We start from the raw sequence: 22,199 nt of genomic DNA, 5'->3' as shown, positions 1-22,199 counted from the left end.
TGGTTTATTTCTGTCTTTTTTATTTTTGTTTGATTGTATTTATTTTTTATTTTTTGGCTAGTAGAAGTTATGAATGGCCGGTAACTTAAAAATTTAGTAGCCAAATTGGCTGGTGAGTGAAAAAGTTAATTTCAATCCCTGTTTATGATGTAAAACTGACATCTTAGAGACGTCTGTCAGATGTTTGTACACAGCAGATGCTTTCCAGATCTTTAACAGACCTCTCGCAGACGCACCTGTGCTATCTGGGCACATTTACGTGGGCTTCACGTAAGTTCCACCCATTTACTCTGCAGTGAGCAGCTTCTCAGTATAGTTTCACATAGTCAGACCATTCTGTTTTTGCTTCAAATTTTGAAAAAATACGATCTAATTTAGATTAAAAACTGCTCGTGTTGCATGTATGCAGCATCTTTGCTTGGATTGTGATTAAAATGCAGTGGTTGCCTCTAATTTTAAATAGAGAGAGCACAGACAAAGCCTTAGCTTGAGATTTCAGAGAGATTTTTTTGTCTGAGAAATAATAAAAGGACATTTTTTCATTTATAATTTGTCTTAAGTCTCATTTTGTTCCAAAAATCACGAGAAAATCGTATCGTGAAACAAGTATCGTGAATCATATCGCATCGCGAGTTGAGTGAATTGTTACATCCCTAATCCTATCTCTAACATTGTCTTTTCCAAACTGGAATTTCAGTCTGCCGTGGTACAACTGAGCAGACATCATAAGGTCCACAGATCGGATTGCAAATACGCTTCAGCTTTAGGCAAAGGAAGCAAAACTCCACCTTGCAGCGCTTACACATAAGGTTTTTACAAGCGAACCCACTGTGTTCTAAAAGCAGACCGCAGGTTGGGCAGGCACGAATGGCAGGACACTCTACATTGTTCACATAAGACAGCCTCATATTTGTACATTTTGCTAGCTTGTCAACATCTGGGTGGACACAGTCGTCATAACTGCAGCGTAGAGAATGAGCAGCTGGTCCTTTCCATTCCCTCAGACACTGCCAGCAGAACTGGAAGCTCTTCTTTTTCACAGCTGTGCAGATGGTGCATTTCACACACAGGTTGCTCAGGTCTTCTCGCTCAACATAGGACTCACAGCTTGGACACTTAGAGAGAGACATACCAGAAAGTTCATTAGCTGTCAATGAATCCACACGATCCAGAAGACAAAAATGTTATTTCTACTCACTGATTTGAACTCGCAGTACTCCGCTGCTGCCAGAAGAGCCATATTCTCTTCAAAATGAGCCTGCTCTGAATCACTAAGCACTGCCAGTTTCCTGACCTCCAAGTATGGCCACTCTGCGCTGCATTTTTCTGTCCCATGTGTGATAGCTGGACAGTAAAATTTATACTGACCCTGTTAGAAAGAAAAGAATAAAACCAAAATGTTTACAGTAGGGACGTACTGAACAGGTTTTTTTGTGAACCCGATCCAATCAGAGTCACTTGTATATTCATAGTGTTTGGTGCACAATTCAAGTACATTAAAGTTATTAAAATCAATCCAATGTAGTTGAGCAGAGAGTAAATGTAATATATATGTATATGTGTGTGTGTGTACACTATATAAAGACATTTGTTGATGTAAACACGTTACAGTGGTAGAAATTGTAAACAGATTGTGTGATCACAATAATGAACCCTGACAGCACACGTACATCACAGAGACGTCTATTTGACGTCTGCATTACATCAACAAGACGTATTTTTTAGAGTGTTTGCTCATCTGCTATACATCTACAGGACGCTTCCTATCAGATGTCAAGTAGACGTTTAGAAGATGTTTATGATGTAAACCTGACATCTTAGAGATGTCTGTCAGATGTTTGTACACAGCAGATGCTTTCCAGATCTTTACCAGACGTCTCGCAGACGCACCTGTGCTATCTGGGAATATGGAACTACTGATGTAAACTTACTGTATTTTATATGTACAATTAGCAGAATAATTGCAAAATGATTAGAAAAAGGTGGAGGTAAGGTTAGAAAGCATGAAGCTTGCTCTGTCAGTCTCTCAGTCAAATCCGAAGCAAGACGCAACGAGTTATAACAACAACGTCTCAGATAGATCACTACAAAAGCTTCCTATCAGATGTCAAGTAGACGTTTAGAAGATGTTTATGATGTAAACCTGACATCTTAGAGATGTCTGTCAGATGTTTGTACACAGCAGATGCTTTCCAGATCTTTACCAGACGTCTCGCAGACGCACCTGTGCTATCTGGGAATATGGAACTACTGATGTAAACTTACTGTATTTTATATGTACAATTAACAGAATAATTGCAAAATGATTAGAAAAAGGTGGAGGTAAGGTTAGAAAGCATGAAGCTTGCTCTGTCAGTCTCAGTCAAATCCGAAGCAAGACGCAACGAGTTATAACAACAACGTCTCAGATAGATCACTACAAAAGTGCGCATCAAATACATTGAACACGGAAGCTCAAACGTGTGTGAGGCGCTAGAACAGACCTCACTGGTTCACGCATCACACACACATTTCTTCTTTTTTTGGTTTTAATAGCGGCTGAATACTTTGAGCGTCTTCTTTTCCTTTAAATGACGGCAAATCTACTGGAAGGAGAGTACTGCACGACACCGGCATGACAGCTGACATAAAATAAGGATCGGGCTTAGGAGAGCCGATACCGATCAGTTAAAAAATGCTTGATTGGCCCCGATCCCGATCCTTGAGATCGGCTCAGGACATCCCTAATTTACAGATACTATGGATGTTCATTTCGGTTATTTTTCCTAACTGACAACCGACGCTCGTTAACCGATTATTAACCGTTAACCGACAAGGTTATTTTAAATTAGAATTTAATTAAATTAGAAAGGATAAGTGTCTGTGACCCGTTAAAAATGCTAACATTTGTTTTGCGGGGATTAATTTTACACATGCAAGAAGTAGCAGACAACAGTATGAGGATTCATATGGTCATATCATTTCACATGCACCTGCAGCGCTTCTGCGAGCGGAGAAAAACATTATATATATATATATACAGTATATTAAACGAATGAACAGGCCTATACGAGAAACTGTGCAACAAGTAGCCTAGTATGCAGAGTTTCGGTTCATTGTTGTGCTGCGCGAAAGTTAAATGAATGTTTATTGCATTATTTCAGTTTCATGTGTGTCACCGTGATGGTGTTTAGCGTTTGTGTGAATGACACTGTGCACCTTCTATATATGTTATTATTTAAAAGCTGCTTGTGATGGGCTTTGGTTCATCGTGTGACTTTCTCATCACCTCCTGCTTTTGGTGCAGTGTTTACAAAGCTACAAAATAGATTTCAGTACTTCAATAGGGTTGGTATATTAACATTATTTCAGTTAATGAAATTACGGTATTTAACTGTAAATTTAAGTTAAAACCGTAAAACCTAAAACGTTGCTACCGTATTTTTTTACGATAAAATTCCGGCAACCACAGCTGCCGTTTTTTTACCGTAAATTTTACTGAATTTTTTTTACAGTGTACGAAAGCGTACAAGTGAGGTCGCACGAACTGGCTGCGTTGGTTTCATTGTATTAGAAGTGTAGTAACCGTTTTTTGGCGTATTTATCTGTATAACTACAGTTTTGCTACAAATAAAACTGTGGTTAGTGAGGCAAAACCATGGTTAATTTGTGGTTGCCATGGTTTAACTATAGTAACCATGTTTTTTTTTTATTTTTTTATTTTTTATTTGTAGTAAAATAATGGTAATTTTCGTAAGGTAAACGAGCTGATTTGGGAACAGGTGTTACTCCGGGTTAAGATGGTCTTAACCCTAGGGTGTGCTTTTGAGTCCTTATTGAGAGTCTGGGCTTTACACTTTCAGTTCTGAAGAGGTCGGGTGGCATAAGGTGCATGTTTCTGAGACATCGCTTCGGGGAACATACTAAACGGTATTTTTTAGTAGCATGGGTGTGTATTCTCTGTCAGCAAACAATAAGCAGTTAAATAACCCGTCCTCTACTGAGGATTTTGTCCCTCCTTGATGCCAAGAGAACATTTTCGTGAAAGTGAAAGCTAAATGTCTTCATTGGAAATGCTTTCACTTAGCTGCATTTTTGCTTTCGTTTATCTAACAAAAGATGTTTTGGACTGAGGACATTCCATGCGAGGGAGGAATGAAGCAGATACTTTAAACATTAGCTGACGGGTGTGTTAGTTAATTACTGAAACTATTGTATTTCTAAGTTACAGGTCCAGCGGTAGTTTCGATTTGCAGATCGAGGATCTGTTGATACTGGTGAGTTACATGAAACATACTGACGAAACCTTATTGAAATGTCTACTCTGTTTTTAGTATAGTTGTTTCTTTCCGTGCTGTGTGTGAGGTAAGTGTTCTTTAAGCGTTTTTCTCGATGGTAACTAAAGTCATCTAAAACGAAGTTGCACTTTGCGGTGAACATTATCAATGCCCGATAACAGATTCTTATGTTGTTTATTAGCTATTTTAAGGGCTCTCAACTATTATGTCATTCCACTGAAAATAAGTCACATGTGGCTTCTCATAAAGTTCATATTGACGCTTTATCTTTATAGATCTTATGCATATGCTGGCTTTCGTTGGCTGTTTTGTAAACTCGGCAACCTTCTCCAGCACAGTCCTTAGATTCAGGTAACAAAAAATATATATAAATATTTCACTATACATTACACTATACTACACAATTAAATTTATATTGATTTATTTATATATATATATTCGTGCCTGATGGTAGCTGATTTAATAGTTGTTCATTATTGCTTTCTGTAGAAACACCACATGTTGAAAGAAAGTGATTTTATTCCTTATTCTGTAGATGAAATGAAGACCAAAGTAGATACAGCTGTGCTAAAGCAGTAAGTGTCTAATATAATTCACTAGACACATCTAAAACACGACTAGAGTAAACTGCTATGCTGATTGTTTACTGATGGTCAATGCAGTAGAATCTTACAGTGTATACCTTCAAATATTTGAAGATCTCTCAACCTGGACTCTGTTGTTAAAAAACTGAAGAGATGTTCCTCATGGCCACTTCTTAGACAAAGGTAAGGCCATATTGATGCAGTTATTCATCTTCTTAGACATATATATATATATGCAGTGTTGGGGGTAACGCACTACAAGTAATGCGAGTTGCGTAATCAGATTACTTTTTTCAAGTAACTAGTAAAGTAACGCATTACTTTTTAATTTACAAGAGAATATCTGAGTTACTTTTTCAAATAAGTAACGCAAGTTACTTTTTTTCTCCAGTTTATTGATTGACAGCTCTGGTGTTGCCATGGTGACAGAAATCAGAAGATGTTACTGTAGTTCTAAAATAAATATGAATATGCATTAATTCATCTCACTCACAAAAAAAAACACAGATTCAGTATTCCTCAAAATGAATAAAAATAATGCAACTCAGAATATGACGCAAACCTGCAATAATTAAATGTTAAACAACACAAATATCCTTTATGTATTTAATCCCATTCTATTAACCAATGTCTTTGCTTCTGACCTTCAATGATCCAGTTGAACCATACTAATAAGCAAAAATTACTCTAGACAAACATTTGTGTGTCTTTTTTTTATTGCTGACGTGTGTTGAAATTTCTTCTTCTGCATTCTACTGTACGGACGTTTCCTCCTTGATGCCAAGAGAACATTTTCGTGAAAGTGAAAGCTAAATGTCTTCATTGGAAATGCTTTCACTTAGCTGCATTTTTGCTTTCGTTTATCTAACAAAAGATGTTTTGGACTGAGGACATTCCATGCGAGGGAGGAATGAAGCAGATACTTTAAACATTAGCTGACGGGTGTGTTAGTTAATTACTGAAACTATTGTATTTCTAAGTTACAGGTCCAGCGGTAGTTTCGATTTGCAGATCGAGGATCTGTTGATACTGGTGAGTTACATGAAACATACTGACGAAACCTTATTGAAATGTCTACTCTGTTTTTAGTATAGTTGTTTCTTTCCGTGCTGTGTGTGAGGTAAGTGTTCTTTAAGCGTTTTTCTCGATGGTAACTAAAGTCATCTAAAACGAAGTTGCACTTTGCGGTGAACATTATCAATGCCCGATAACAGATTCTTATGTTGTTTATTAGCTATTTTAAGGGCTCTCAACTATTATGTCATTCCACTGAAAATAAGTCACATGTGGCTTCTCATAAAGTTCATATTGACGCTTTATCTTTATAGATCTTATGCATATGCTGGCTTTCGTTGGCTGTTTTGTAAACTCGGCAACCTTCTCCAGCACAGTCCTTAGATTCAGGTAACAAAAAATATATATAAATATTTCACTATACATTACACTATACTACACAATTAAATTTATATTGATTTATTTATATATATATATTCGTGCCTGATGGTAGCTGATTTAATAGTTGTTCATTATTGCTTTCTGTAGAAACACCACTGGTATGTTGAAAGTGATTTTATTCCTTATTCTGTAGATGAAATGAAGACCAAAGTAGATACAGCTGTGCTAAAGCAGTAAGTGTCTAATATAATTCACTAGACACATCTAAAACACGACTAGAGTAAACTGCTATGCTGATTGTTTACTGATGGTCAATGCAGTAGAATCTTACAGTGTATACCTTCAAATATTTGAAGATCTCTCAACCTGGACTCTGTTGTTAAAAAACTGAAGAGATGTTCCTCATGGCCACTTCTTAGACAAAGGTAAGGCCATATTGATGCAGTTATTCATCTTCTTAGACATATATATATATATGCAGTGTTGGGGGTAACGCACTACAAGTAATGCGAGTTGCGTAATCAGATTACTTTTTTCAAGTAACTAGTAAAGTAACGCATTACTTTTTAATTTACAAGAGAATATCTGAGTTACTTTTTCAAATAAGTAACGCAAGTTACTTTTTTTCTCCAGTTTATTGATTGACAGCTCTGGTGTTGCCATGGTGACAGAAATCAGAAGATGTTACTGTAGTTCTAAAATAAATATGAATATGCATTAATTCATCTCACTCACACAAAAAAAAACACAGATTCAGTATTCCTCAAAATGAATAAAAATAATGCAACTCAGAATATGACGCAAACCTGCAATAATTAAATGTTAAACAACACAAATATCCTTTATGTATTTAATCCCATTCTATTAACCAATGTCTTTGCTTCTGACCTTCGATGATCCAGCTCAACCATACTAATAAGCAAAAATTACTCTAGACAAACATTTGTGTGTCTTTTTTTTATTGCTGACGTGTGTTGAAATTTCTTCTTCTGCATTCTACTGTACGGACGTAAATTTACTGTACTGTTTACAGCCTGAGGCTTATTCATTTCACTTTTGGTGTGAAAAGGCTTATATATTTGCCAAAAATATAACTTTTTTATTTTAAAAACAAACAAGCAAGCCTTCCTCCTTGATGCCAAGAGAACATTTTCGTGAAAGTGAAAGCTAAATGTCTTCATTGGAAATGCTTTCACTTAGCTGCATTTTTGCTTTCGTTTATCTAACAAAAGATGTTTTGGACTGAGGACATTCCATGCGAGGGAGGAATGAAGCAGATACTTTAAACATTAGCTGACGGGTGTGTTAGTTAATTACTGAAACTATTGTATTTCTAAGTTACAGGTCCAGCGGTAGTTTCGATTTGCAGATCGAGGATCTGTTGATACTGGTGAGTTACATGAAACATACTGACGAAACCTTATTGAAATGTCTACTCTGTTTTTAGTATAGTTGTTTCTTTCCGTGCTGTGTGTGAGGTAAGTGTTCTTTAAGCGTTTTTCTCGATGGTAACTAAAGTCATCTAAAACGAAGTTGCACTTTGCGGTGAACATTATCAATGCCCGATAACAGATTCTTATGTTGTTTATTAGCTATTTTAAGGGCTCTCAACTATTATGTCATTCCACTGAAAATAAGTCACATGTGGCTTCTCATAAAGTTCATATTGACGCTTTATCTTTATAGATCTTATGCATATGCTGGCTTTCGTTGGCTGTTTTGTAAACTCGGCAACCTTCTCCAGCACAGTCCTTAGATTCAGGTAACAAAAAATATATATAAATATTTCACTATACATTACACTATACTACACAATTAAATTTATATTGATTTATTTATATATATATATTCGTGCCTGATGGTAGCTGATTTAATAGTTGTTCATTATTGCTTTCTGTAGAAACACCACTGGTATGTTGATATTCCTTATATTCCTTATTCTGTAGATGAAATGAAGACCAAAGTAGATACAGCTGTGCTAAAGCAGTAAATAATTCACTTAATTCACTAGACACATCTAAAACACGACTAGAGTAAACTGCTATATGTTCCGATTTATGCTCTGGAAATGTATGCAAATTAGTGCATATTTAATTAGATACTGTCTCATTTGCATATTTCAACATGACATTTTAGAAAACTTGTAATACAAAACAGTTGTCTTAATGTACGGTGATTAATCAACTGGGAAACTATGGTCATATATTAGTTACAAGTAACGCGAGTTACGTAATCAGATTACTTTTTTTCAAGTAACTAGTAAAGTAACGCATTACTTTTTAATTTACAAGATCATATCTGAGTTACTTTTTCAAATAAGTAACGCAAGTTACTTTTTTTCTCCAGTTTATTGATTGACAGCTCTGGTGTTGCCATGGTGACAGAAATCAGAAGATGTTACTGTAGTTCTAAAATAAATATGAATATGCATTAATTCATCTCACTCACAAAAAACAACAAAACACAGATTCAGTATTCCTCAAAATTAATAAAAATAATGCATCTCAGAATATGACGCAAACCTGCAATAATTAAATGTTAAACAACACAAATATGCTTTATGTATTTAATCCCATTCTATTAGCTTCTGACCTTTGATGATCCAGTTCAACCGCACTAATAAGCACAAATTACTCTAGACGAACATCTGTGTGTCTTTGTTTATTGCTGAAGTGTTGAAATGTCTTCTTCTGCGTTCTACTGTACGGACGTAAATGTACTTTCCCTTCAGCCTGAGGCTTATTCATTTCACTTTTGGTGTGAAAAGGCTTTTATATTTGCCAGAAATATAACTTTTTTATTTTAAAAACAAACAAGCAAGCCCTGTCCAGATTTAAAAAGTAGCGTAAATGCATTACTTTCCATAAAAAAGTAACTAAGTAACGTAAGTAGTTACTTTTTTATGGAGTAACGCAACATTGTAACGCATTACTTTTAAAAGTAACTTTCCCCAACACTGGTTATGTGTGTGTGTTAGATTATGTATATGTTTCCAGATGTAATTGTGTGTTACATTAATATATATAATGATTTCTCCTGCATCTAATAACAGCAGTTTTGCCCAAACACCCAGCACTGAGTCAACTGCTCTGCAGTCTTTAGCTTCAGGTACACACTTCCACAGGATAATCGGGTTTAATTGTTACTACAGTTGCATGTGAATATTGTGTATAGTCTTTTTTTTCTTTTTGCAAAACATATTAGATTCGGTTTTACAATAATTCAATCCAAATGTGGTACTGAGAGGTCAGGTTTGAACTGGAGTTTACTGCTGAAAGTTGTGTCTCTCTGCAGGCAATTCAGATGCAGTAAATCAGTTGGCAAATGACACTGAAAAGATGAAAATAAAGGATCTAGTCGACAGATCATCAGTCTCTCACAGGCTGACAGCAAACCAAGATCCTTGTGAGTTGAGATACTTTCTCAAAACATCCGAGAGAAAAAAAGGTCATTTAAATATGAAATTAAACCCTTAAATAGTGTGCTTTATGCATAACATGACAGTGCAAAGGAATTATAGTACAATGAGTCAAAACCGATGCTTCTATCGATTAGAGGCCATGAATTAGATTTAGCAAATATATCATGAATTTGTTTTAAGCATCTGCCTCCTCTCTTTAGGTCCATACAGAGGTTTGCTCAATCTAGGTGCAACCTGCTATCTGAATGCAGCCTTGCAGGTGCTCTTCATGACCCAAGCGTTCAGAGAGAGAGTGCTGCTGCTGTCGGTTTCGTCTTCTTGTCTTTTTCATTTGTCTGAACTCTTAGTGTCTAAAATGAAAAATCGTGCTGAAATGAAAAACAGTTGTTGTCTATTCTCTTAGCACTCCTGGTGACACAAGTGAGAAATTAGAGTCAGCATTAAAGGAACTATTTAAAGAGCTCAGCAATCAGGTCGGGGGTGCTCAGAGCGTCTCAACGGAAGGAATAATCAAGGCTCTCGGTATACAGAGAAGTACGTTTATGATGGGCGCAATTTAATGAAATCCTTCATTGTAACTGCACTGTTTGTGTGTATGAAGTGTGTTGTGTTTTCACTTTAATTTCAGTATATGAGCAGCAGGATGCTGTGGAATACTTCCTAGATATCCTAGAGAAAGTAGGCCCAGATTTGGCTGAGGTAGCTTATTTCTTTTCAATATGTAACAATGCAGAAAAATAACAGAACGTTTGCTTGTTAAACAGTGAAGACGGTCCTGTGCAGGGTGTGCTCTGTGACTCTTTTAACTGAAACAGGTCTTTAGAGGAACTATGAGGAACAACAGAAGATGTGCAGAAAATCACGAGTCTCATGATGACAGCTCGTTCAAGTCACTACAGATCGCTCTGAACAGCATGGACGGACCGTACAGACTAGTAAGACTAAATTCAGTGAGCTTCTGTATTCATGATTATGTATGGAAGCCCATTTCCGCCACCGCATAAATAATAAATCGAGGTAATTGCGACGTTTTTTCTCACAATTTGCATTTGCGATTTACGCCCAATGCCCAATGTTGACGCTTGTGAGTTAATTTCTCACAATTCTGAATTTATATCTCACAATTGTGTGTTGTGAAGTCAAAACCGCCAGATATAATTCTGATAAAAAAAGGTCAGAATTGCATGAAAACAGTTGCAATTAGCTTGTTTTATTTTTTTACTCAGTGGCGGAAACGGGCTTCCATAATCATGTGCCAAACAGAGGCTTGTGTGCAGGTCATCATAAACTGTTTGATTTTGATTTCAGGAAGATGGGGTTCAATCATATTTTGCGTCTACAACATTAGATGGAGATGACCAGATGTACTGTGAAGCCTGCGATGAGAAAAGTGATACAACATGGGTAAAATTCATTTTTGCTGCTGTCGGTGTACGTTTAAAAGCCCAATTTTTCCAAAGCTGGTATAGTGCTCAAAGTAGCGCATTCTATTCAGTTATATTTGTGTGGCGCTTTTCACAATGCAAGTTCTTCCAAAGCAGCTTGTGCTGTTTCTTATGTTCTGTTTCTTTTCCGCCTCCTACAGGACATTTAAGGTACTACACTTTATTTTGCCATTTACTTTCGGTTTCTCTCAGGGAACGCAGTCAAGAAGAACGTGCATGCAGTTCCTATGGGTTATTGATTCCATCGTTTAAATCTTGGAAATATATGTCTGTAAGTGCTACATTTTATTAAAGTAAAGTGTAGATCGGGATTATTCTTATATTTTGTTATAAACAGACATGATTCGCGTTATTGGTACCATACTTTGTTTTAGCGTACTGCTAATTTCTCTTCTGTTTGTACATAATCTCATTTGAATATGATTTCTTGACATGTACATTACTTTAAATAACGTTAAAAAAGGAACTATGTACAAAATCGAACTGTAATGTTAAGCTGGATGTGTATGTAAATGTGAACATAATGTTCATACATATTTTTTCTTGTTTGTAGTTTTACAATAAAAGAATTGAGAAGAACAATCACCAGTAAAGTCACTAAAGTTATGAAGACTGCTTTCTGGAGTTCTTTTCGGAAAGTGTACGCTATCTGTTAAGCCTTTGCTCAAGCTACGCAATTGGTCAGAACAGAATACAGCTTTACAGGTTTGTATTGCTGTTTTACACAGGGTTGTGAAATACACGAGTATCCAACAATACTGCCTTTGCACCTGAAAAGGTTTGTGTACGACTATTGGTCATGTGGGTTTGTGAAGAATGATTGCCCCATGGATGTACCGCTTCATTTATCTCTCGGGGTATGTAACCACCCTAAACACCACACGATAGACCCTTTTATTTGGCTATGATAGGATGAAGTTATATCAAGCTTGACCAACACATAAAAAGTATTAGAGAATACAGCCAAATGTAAGTTTGAACATCCGTGAATCTCAGTCTTTAGTGTTGAAACCCTGCTTGATGTTGTTTCAGGAGCAGGAATATTGTCTCTATGCCGTGATCAACCACAGGGGGAGCCGTTACGGGGGTCACTACACTGCTGACATCCGATCTTTCACAGAGAGCAAGTGGTACTCTTTTGATGACAGTCATGTCACAGAGGTAATGTGTTATTATTATATATTTAAGACTTAAATTATAAATACCACTGGTGCTTTATATCACTCAGCTGTGCTCTTGTGATTTCCTTCAGATCGATGAGCGCAAACTGGAAAGGTAAGAGCCAGTAATGTCAAATGACTCTTAATCAACTATGAATGAATGCATAAAATATCACATAATTAACTTACAAAGTAACTGCAGTTTTTAATCTTTTAATGTAGGTCTAGGGAAGCTTACTTGCTCTTGTACCGGAAACGTGAGTACATTCACAATCGTGCATTTAATCGGAGATTCTCTTGTGTTGAACAAAGGCTGGTACACTGACAGTAAAACATGCTATTGCATATGCATTGTATTTTATTAGGGCCCTGCAAGTACAAAGGACCACATTGTTCTTTTATGGATTGTTTATTTTTTTGTTTGTTTTAAAATTTTAACATGCTCAAAAACTTAAAATTTGCACGCACATCAGAGTGCAAATGGTGCATATATCACACATGCATGCACATAAATGTGTGAAACTTGGCACATATGTTGTTTTCACTAAGTCAAACAAGTTTCACGCTGACAGTCATTAGCTCACCCAACAGGAAGCCAGCTATTAAGGGTTTTTTAAATAGTGCATGCATTTCAAATACTCCTACTGAAGAGATTCTTCTGATTGTCACTGAATTTAGTGTAGTTGTCCAAAGACACGGTTTTCTCCACAGTCGACAGTCCTCCAGTTTCTCAGATGAGGAAGGAAACCCAGAATTCTCACAGCACTCTGACGGATCCCAGAACTGAAGAACTGCTGCAGAGGAGCACAGCGCCATGTGAGTCCTTCTACATTTACCCAAACCACTTCAGGCTTGGTCAGAATCATGTCAACGCATGATGTTTTGTGCTGGACTTTTATGTTGTATGGTGTTCCTGTTTCCTGTTCACATTACAGTGTGGCTGATGAGGCCCTTGGCATGCTTCAGATTTCATGAAATTTGCCTTGTAGCACAGAAACATTGTATTGTTCATTTCAATCCATGTTTTATATAAGGTGAATTTCGTCAGGAACACATAAAAGCATTACACTTCATCCAAAACCTGCATGGTTAGGCCAGCATAAATGACTTAATAAAGCAACATCCGTGTCTGATGCTTGTGCTTTTATAGCTGCACGGGTGGAGCACGAAGAAGAGCCCAAAACGAAAACTACTGAACCGGTGGAAACAGGCAGAGCAGAGGTGATGGAATCTGAGTTGATTTATCATTTAACAGAAATGCAGAAACACTTGTTAAGGGACATATCGAATGACTGCAAATAATTATTTTTCAGCAGTGTGGTGGAGCTCATAATAAACCACACCTGGAAGGTAAGGATGGAGAAGCCAACTGACAATTTATCTGATTTTACTAGCGATGTTATTATAAACACAAAGATTATTGATTTGAAGAGATTCTAAAGAACCTACAAAGAATTCAGAAGGCATGGTCTTTTTAATCAAATTGTTAAAAACATGAAATTATTTTCTTACTTACTTAATATTTTTGTCTTGTTTTCTAGTCCAACTATTTAAACATAAACATTTAAACATTGGATCAAGATGCATTCACCTGTACTTGAGAAGCTAAATGACTTACAGTTTGCTAACATCCCTTTGTCCAATCTCTAGTCACATTTTCAAAACTCTAAACACAATTAGCACAACATCCGTCTGTTGGGACCATACCATTAACACAATTCATGTTGTTTTCACACAATATTCAGTCAATTAACACGTTTCTAAAATGTGTACATTTTCTTTTCACACAAGTTTACCCCATACCAAAATCATGGATCTTTCTTTTCTTATCTTTTTTTTAAATTTTTTTTTTTACAAATGCTTAAACACAGCATGACAGAAATGAAGACCTAGAGTTCCAAACTTTAAATATAGTGTAAAGCCTCTACTTCTGCAACAACAGCAGCAGCTCAAAAGTATCAAAAAAAATCTCTCTATATAAAATATTGTAACAACTGATAAGCATTTTTGGTTACACTTTATTTCGATAGTCCACTTTAGACATTCTATTAACTATAAGTAACTTTGTAACTACATGTCAACTAATTCTCATTCATTTGCAACTACATGTCTACTAACTCACTTAATTCAAAGGAAAAACAAGATCATTTTTCTTGCCCCACTGGCAGATCTTTTTCTCGTTTTAATCACAAACAACCAAAATTTTGATACATTTTTCAGAAAACAAGACTTCATATCTTAAGTCATTTGGCTTCTCAAGTAAATGCATCTTGTTTCAAAAATGTTTCGATATTTGTAATGGAAAACTAGACAAAATTACTGAAGAAGAAAATCATGTTTTGCAGTGAATTCCTCTTGCTTTTCCTTGGTTGGTAGCTAAATAGCAAATATGAACCATTTTTCTTTAATAGTGGTGCCTTCTGCAAATATTTCTTGCAGATTCTTAAGATCTTAACCACTTAATATATGCCAGTGTTTGATTGAGATGCTCATGATAGATGGATATGTTCTCAGTGTCTGCTGTGACGGGGCGTCTGAGGATCCTTGTACTGAGCAGACCAGAGACTCACAAAAAGACTCTGGCAGAGATGATTGTGAGTGATGCTCGGTTCTCTGGTGAATCACAGCTGCAGCACGCTGAAACCATTAGAGATGCTCTTGAAATGTGCAGCCCTGCTCCCCACGTGGTCCTTTGGGTGGCCCGATTAGGGAATAACAAGGACGATTTTGAAGCATTTGAAGAAATCTACAGGCATCTTAAAGAAATCTATAGGCCATTTGCAGCCAGTGAATATATTATGATTGTCTTCACCAGTAAGGGTCATCCCACAGAAAGCAGCAAAGAAAATGCAATGCAGTGTTATGCAGGCATAAATAATTATCATGTTCTTGACATTAATGCGGACTTGCATGTCCAGGTGAAAGAACTTGTTACCAAATTGCTAAAGATTGTAGATCAGAATGAGAACCGAAGGCCACGTTATGATGATGCCAAGAAACCACCGAAAAGAAAGCATGAGAAAACTTAAGAGCATGCATAAAAAGGAAAAAGCCAGTAAAAGAAACGTGTAATCGAATCATGGAGAGACAGAGAAGAGAGAGAAATCTACATGAGTGCACTAGAGAATTGCTTTCAAGTAACGCTGTTTGTCAGCGTAAGAAAGATTGAAAGTATCATGAAGAAAAGAGACAAAACTTTGTGTGATTCAGATGTTAGAAATATCTTTAAAACGTGAATAATATTTTTTTCTATATATATTCATATTGGCGTATAACTGCTGAACTGTTAAATATGATACAATGTCTATACTGTGTGACATTGAACAGTATTTCATAAAGCGCTACACAAATAAAGGTGACTTGACATGTTGAAAATTCTGATTTGGGCCACATCAGCTTATAACCCGGGTTGGGAAGGTTACTTTTAAAATGTGTTTCACTACACATTGCAAAACACATGCTTTAAAAAGTCATTTGTACGGTAATGTATCTCGTTAGATTATGTATCTCTAGTTTAGTAAGTTATTTGGAATACTTAAGGTTAGGGGCATATTCACTTTGAAATTCTAATAAATCCATTCTAAATAAAAATGGGTGGCATGAATGCATTTAAAGCAATTATAAATGCACAAATAATGCTTTTTAAAAATAACATTTTGAAGATAGAAATATGAAATTATGGGGGGGAAATAAATGATTCGTTCAAAAGGACTGATTCATTCAGGAACTAAACAGCAGTGTGTTGCTTGCAGACGCGCAGCTTTAATTCGAAGGCAGTGGTTATTTGCATTAAGTGCAAATACTAGTGACAGATGCTATTACAGTAAGAGCAAATAACGATTGATTCTATTTACACTATGTAAAATTGTATTTTCTTTGCAGTTAGTGTAATAGTGATTAGATGTTATTCATGCTTAGTGCACACAGTGGCAGATATTTGCACCTCAGTATTGAAGTACATAAACAGTATGCACAGCGCAAGTAAACTGAATTTACAGCATACCTTTCTTTGTAATTATAGTGTAGTACCAATATGCGAAGTTTGGGGAATAAAGGGGTAACAACCTGGAAAATTACAAATCATTTGTAAGTATTTTGAGGTGTACCTATTTTAATATTACCTGGTATGTATGACCTATATGCTAAACAACAATCTTACGTTTGGCAGTGATTTAGCAAGAAAATACACTTTTTATAATAATACACTGGTATTATATTATAGGCCAAGGTATTTTTTAACCACTGGGTACATATTCTATTATTAAAGGATGCATGAAATCAATGAACAATAAAAAAACTGGAAATCTTGTGAAATGAGTTAGTTCATGAGTTTCTGCTATGAGTTATAATGCACCATGTAGTCCGCTTACCTTATGAAAGCGTATTGTATTTGTTGATCTCAACTGAAATATACCAAATAACTTCTTCCGATGTTTAGTTTGCATGACACTGTATACCATCTAAAGCAAGCTTACCTCTTTCCAGCTGTTCGCAGAAAATAAAATACAACATCATACAACACTGGTATCTCAGTGGATATGTACTCTATAACTGCTTTTAAAGCAAAACAAGTAGAGGATTTAATTTAGTCATCAAACAAAATGAAAACTATTGCAACATTTATTGCAAAAATTACTATATTGCTGGGTTTAAATGAACCCAAAATGGGTTTTTAAATTAAAATCACGCACAATATGACAACAGTAACAACACAGGCAACAGATGATAATAAAAGGTGAGAATTTCTTAGGCCTACACCAGAAATTGACAAAAATGAAAACGAAAAGTCGTAGGCCTAAATTAAAAGTTCAGAAAAAAGCAAATGAACTTTGAAAAGTTTAAAATTGAATAACTTATGTAGATTTTTTTTCCTCAAGTGAATGCAATATGCTTCCGTATGTTTAAGGACAAATGTAAGATTTTGTTTATTTTGTTCATGTTTTTCACGCACTGATGACTGAACTACCACTACGGCCAAACCATCACGCCAAGAAACACACAGGGCCCTATTTTAACGATCTAAGCACATGGTGTAAAGCGCACGGCGCAGGTGCACTCAGGGCGTGTCCGAATCCACTTTTGCTAGTTTAACGCAGTAGTTTTTTTGTTATTTAAAGAGTGCGTTAGTATAGGCGGGTCCACAGCGTGCGTACACTCTGTTTATTACACACAAAGGGTTAGGCAGCAGCACACAAACATGCCAAATATTAAAAATTAAAGGATTACAATGTAAAATATTATTATTGTGTAGGCTACATAAATATAAAAATGCCTACATGTCATAATGGATAGTCATTGCCATTTACCTCTTTTCGTGACATAGGCAAAACTTTTTTTGGGCACAAATTTTTGGGCCCCCTTCCCTATTAATAGGCTATAATAGGCCTAATATTACCACCCAAGCAAACAAAAATATTTCTTAATCAGTGGAAACCGTTACAGTGTTTTCTATCGCAATAAGCACTTGCGTTCAGTCAATAAAAATCGAATGTAGTTCTTAATTTGTTTGAGAATTCAAACAAATTGCATTTAATTCCATTAATAGGCGCAGCGTCGTGGCCACATAACCACTTCGGGAGTGCATTATTTCTCTAATGATTTTAACAGCCTGGAGTCACAACCACACATCAATTGTTCAGATGATTTGTTTCATGACATTTGACATGTTTCCATCCTGAAATCTTGTGTGTGTTGAGCTAGCTACTTGTTTACGCACCTCATCCCAAACCTTCCATTGCAAATTCCAAAACGTAATTTTAGAGCTAATAACAGAGGCTTGAGCCATTGAAATGCCATCTAACGCAATTATTAATGCAGTCTAATGCAGTTATTATAGAGAGAGGGAGAGAGAGATTAAGTGCGTGTGAATACTTGCGTCTGTGCGTCTCTCAGCAGTGTTCAGCAGCAGCGTCTACTAATAGCGGGTCATATGATGCAATTTCATTTTTTCCTTTCTCTTTGGAGTGTTACAAGCTCTTGGTGCATAAAGAAGATCTGTAAAGTTGCAAAGACTAAAGTCTCAAATCCAAAGAGATATTCTTTATAAAAGTTAAGAGTCAGCCACACCTACCTAAAACGGCTCGTTCTAACACGCCCCTCTTCCAAAAGAGGACGATATCCGCTTCGTTATGCCTAGAGCTGATCTGTGCTGGTCGCTGAGGGAATACTTCAACTTAGTGCTGTGGATTGCCGGCACATTTTATGGAGGACTGTTTACTGATCCTGGGAGAGTTACGTTAGACTAAAATGCCAGCAGTTCTGACTCACGAAAGTACGTTTTAATTTAAAGGATTTGCTACTGATGATTCAAACGCGAGTTTTGGGCAGTGTGGATTAACGTTAGCACTTGTTGTTTGTCATTTCTCTGATCACAAATGCAGACATGGTTTTATGTTTACGCGGCGCGATGCAACGCAACGCGTAAAAAGACAGTATAAGTCATTATAATCAGTAATTATGTTATCGATACTCATGATTATACAAATCACTGGATGCAACAAATGCCTCGTTTGTAATGGGTTTTCATGTTTTTGTCTCGTCGCTCCGGCCGGACACGGCATCGACAGTATGGTGAGGGGCGTAACATTTCCTTCTCACGCTTGAGGTATTCGGCCAATCATAATGCACTGGATAGCTGGCCAATCACAGCATACCTCGCTTTTTCAGACCGATGAGCTTTGTAAAAATCGACGCGTTTCAGAAGGCGGGGCATAGAGGAGAAACAATAATGTACAGTATGTGGAAAATAATGTGTTTTTTTAACTTTAAACCGCATAAACACATTTCATTACACCAAATACACAAAATAATGTTCTTTTTAGCAACATCATATGACCCCTTTAAGTTGAACTGCTTCAAGAACCTCGCTACTGAGAAATGCAAAAGCTATTTTATTGATAAATTCGCGGGGCAGCCGCAGCTCTGACAACAAGTTTCTGTCCGAGTCTCTGCATGTGTGCGCGAGTGCGTGTCTGTAGGCTACTGTGTGTGCATCTGTGGGAGAGAATTGTAGATCAATCCCTCCGGACGAGCGAACATAGGCACGTGCCTAGAATGCCTATGCGCAAATCCGGCCCTGGTCATTGCATGTATCAGAATTACAGGCTACCTATTTGCTAGCGCACGAGCAGCTCCGTTTCATCTCTGGAGACGCGTTCAGTCTTTGCGCTTGCAAATTCTGCCGTGTAAATAGCAAATGGCTTTTAAAGGGAATGGGAGATTAGACTCTGATTGGTTTATTGCACGTTACGCCCAAAAAACACCCAATACTCATTAAGAGAATAGGGACAACACTTTTAGACCATGCGCCGGGCGCGCCGACCGTTTTTCCCGTCGTTAAACTACCAAAAGTGGATTCGGACACGCCCTGAGTGCACCTGCGCCTTGCGCTTTAGACCTTGCGCTTAGATCGTTAAAATAGGGCCCCTTGACTTTAGACCAGGTTTTAGTTGGTCAATGGCGCAGTCTATTTCAGTTGCCTCAAAATAACAATGCGCCAGCAATGCGCCTGAACACACCTCAGTGTGCTGGTCTGAAAACGAGGTGTGTTCAGGCGCATTGCTGGCGCGTTGTTATTTTGAGGCAACTGGCACAAATGGCCGCAAATGCATTTGATATTTAAACAACGGGACACAGGATGTGAAAATGACAACTGCGTCGGGCTGAAACTAGCAAAGAACACTTGTGTCGCGCCTGGTGCTGCATTACACCGGGTGTATGATAGGGCCCTCAGTGTTTATTACAGGCTTTCAGTCTATGGGCCCTGTCATTCACCCGGTGCAAGTGTTTTTTGCTAGTTTCAGTACAGGCGCTCATATTTCAGCAGTTAGTTCAGTTCACTACCGTCATTCATTCACAATTAAATCTGATATTGGCCACATTTAAAAATAGCCTAATGTGAACAGCTATATAAAAATCAGATCTGAGCAATAAATCGGAATTGAGCACTAATGCAACTTTTTAATAATCACCTTTTGTGTTTCTTTTTTTTTTATACATTTCTGCATACAATACTTAAATAAGAAGACATAATCACATTTCTTTGCATTTCACAGCCCCGGGAAGAGGTAGAACTTTTTAGATAGTGGTGTTCTGTCTTTGCATGGCATTTGACATGGATGATTCTCCTTAAACTTCCTAAGGACCTGTTAAAAAATGAAAACTTCTATGAAAAAAATTAAAACTAGTTACCGGGAGTGGAGGACCTCAGGCAGCAGAAGTTTTTCCCACGGTGCTCTTTTTGTGGCATGCTGTCCTGGACATCCACACATCCGTCATTGCCTGTAATATACAGTAAGACACAAACGATCAAATATCTCAGAAATAGAGTTGAAAATCCAGTTTCAAAGGTGCACTAAGCACATGGCGCTTAGAGAATGCTTTACTGCTAATGTTAATGATATTGTTCATGTTTTATTCTTATTGGCTTGATGTGTTTGTCCAGGATTTAAGCCAAATATTTTTGGATTGTTGTTTGCTGGATTGACTGAACTGAAGTACAATAAATTGTGTGCCTACAGTTGATTCTAAGAATATTTAATAATTAGCTGAGATGTCCGAAACAGCAGATGTATGAGCATGCGTCTGTTCATCTGTAACTTACCGCCCCGACACGACTGGATAAGGATGATTTTAGGCTTGTCTCGCAGTCCAGGACAGTTTGTAGTGTTCAAGCAATTATAAATTTCATCTGTGGAGAAAACATCCTCTTCCCCATCAGAATTCACTATGCTGGAAACTCCACAGATTCCAGAGGCGCTTCCATGTCTTGCCACAATCGAATTATTTTAAACCATTCAAGCGCAAGAAGATGCAAAAGAGAACTGAGCTCGGTGCTTGCACGCTAATGTTTTGTGTGTGCACAGACAGCCCCTCTTTCCATTTGAACAGACACATACACATGAAATTATGTCAAAATACCCATCGCGGCAAGTGTTCTCGTAAACAGTCTGTTCCCTTTCATGGGAACTTCGAACTGCGTCCTCTAGGGGTCGCTATGGGGAAACCTAGAGGACGCAGTGTCTCGTTCCCTACTCAGAGAACCATGGTTACATACGTAACCTGAGACGTTCCCTTTCATGGGAACTTCGAACTGCGTCCTCTAGGTTTCCCCATAGCAACCCCTAGAGGACGCAGTGTCTCGTTCCCTACTCAGGGAACCATGGTTACATAAGTAACCTGAGACGTTCCCTTTCAACATTCTTCCAGTACGGTGTTTCTATCAGCAAATTACTCACACGGACTTAAACTGGATGCAAACACACATTCAAAGAGGAATGAAATAGTATAGAATTTGATCCCGTTATTATTTTGCCAATAGATAATGAAGTTATTTTTTTAAAAAGTTATCTCATACCAAGGCTTCCCCTTAAAAGTCTGTTTTTTCCCCCTTTCATTTTGATTTACAAAAGCAATTCTGGCTGTGAAGGCAATGGGAAATTATGCCCCATTTACAGTAACAGTCTGAGCTAATGTGCTGAGCTAAAGATAAGGAATTAGATAAACGATGTTTGAGCGTGTCAAACATTTTGTTGCTAAAAGTGACATTCCTGGCCATAAGGAAAGTACAGTGAGAAAAGAAACTAGGTCACTGCTAAGGGTTGGTGTTCAGTTTCATTCAAGATATCTCCTTCGAGAAAAAGTTTGTAGTTATAAAAAGCACTTTAACCCTCTGTGGTATTAGAATAATAACAATAATAAAAAAAGGTGAAAATGCTTCCGTTGTCTACCTAAAATGTAACACACTCAAAGTAACATGAAATATTTATTTATTATTAAACATAAATAATATATATTTTCTAAATATTTACTATAAAATATTTAACATTTTGAATTGCTTCAATGCAAACAATCAATGTTTTCAAACAAATATTTAATAAAAAAACAAAAACAAAAAAAATAAAATAAAAAATACATTA

The 22,199-nt window shown here is 36.9% G+C and overlaps 2 protein-coding genes and 2 long non-coding RNA genes across 4 annotated transcripts; 3 read left to right on the top strand and 1 right to left on the bottom strand.

Annotated features, from left to right (window-relative positions):
- Window positions 1-665: 665 nt before the first annotated feature.
- Window positions 666-1,470, bottom strand: LOC107719048 (probable E3 ubiquitin-protein ligase RNF144A-A). Its single transcript, XM_016526351.1, has 3 exons — window positions 1,459-1,470; window positions 1,199-1,369; window positions 666-1,115 (listed from the first exon to the last, which is right to left on the bottom strand). The coding sequence occupies exons 1-3, from the start codon at window positions 1,468-1,470 to the stop codon at window positions 666-668; spliced, it is 633 nt and encodes a 210-aa protein (XP_016381837.1).
- A 2,376-nt stretch (window positions 1,471-3,846) lies between these two features.
- On the top strand, window positions 3,847-5,044 carry LOC107719060 (uncharacterized). The gene is made up of 5 exons (XR_001637486.1): window positions 3,847-3,909; window positions 4,211-4,256; window positions 4,553-4,628; window positions 4,813-4,852; window positions 4,976-5,044. It is a non-coding gene; the product is annotated as an uncharacterized LOC107719060 (long non-coding RNA).
- A 681-nt stretch (window positions 5,045-5,725) lies between these two features.
- LOC107719026 (ubiquitin carboxyl-terminal hydrolase 26-like) lies at window positions 5,726-15,830 on the top strand. Its single transcript, XM_016526314.1, has 19 exons — window positions 5,726-5,893; window positions 6,190-6,265; window positions 6,450-6,489; window positions 6,613-6,681; window positions 9,309-9,364; window positions 9,551-9,661; window positions 9,878-9,980; window positions 10,081-10,211; window positions 10,306-10,376; window positions 10,493-10,612; window positions 10,986-11,081; window positions 11,851-11,979; window positions 12,155-12,283; window positions 12,375-12,397; window positions 12,505-12,539; window positions 12,994-13,098; window positions 13,433-13,503; window positions 13,596-13,632; window positions 14,797-15,830. Exons 3-19 carry the CDS (start codon window positions 6,455-6,457, stop codon window positions 15,309-15,311), a joined length of 1,836 nt encoding a protein of 611 aa, XP_016381800.1. The 5' UTR covers window positions 5,726-5,893; window positions 6,190-6,265; window positions 6,450-6,454; the 3' UTR covers window positions 15,312-15,830.
- On the top strand, window positions 7,479-8,243 carry LOC107719027 (uncharacterized). Its single transcript, XR_001637483.1, has 3 exons — window positions 7,479-7,646; window positions 7,943-8,018; window positions 8,203-8,243. It is a non-coding gene; the product is annotated as an uncharacterized LOC107719027 (long non-coding RNA).
- Window positions 15,831-22,199: the final 6,369 nt, after the last annotated feature.

The sequence above is a fragment of the Sinocyclocheilus rhinocerous genome, unplaced genomic scaffold (assembly GCF_001515625.1).
Source record: "Sinocyclocheilus rhinocerous isolate Xijiao unplaced genomic scaffold, SAMN03320098_v1.1 scaffold2648, whole genome shotgun sequence".
Taxonomy (NCBI): Eukaryota; Metazoa; Chordata; class Actinopteri; order Cypriniformes; family Cyprinidae; genus Sinocyclocheilus; species Sinocyclocheilus rhinocerous.
Note: the sequence above shows the minus strand (reverse complement) of the source record. Positions and strands in the feature narration are given on the sequence as shown.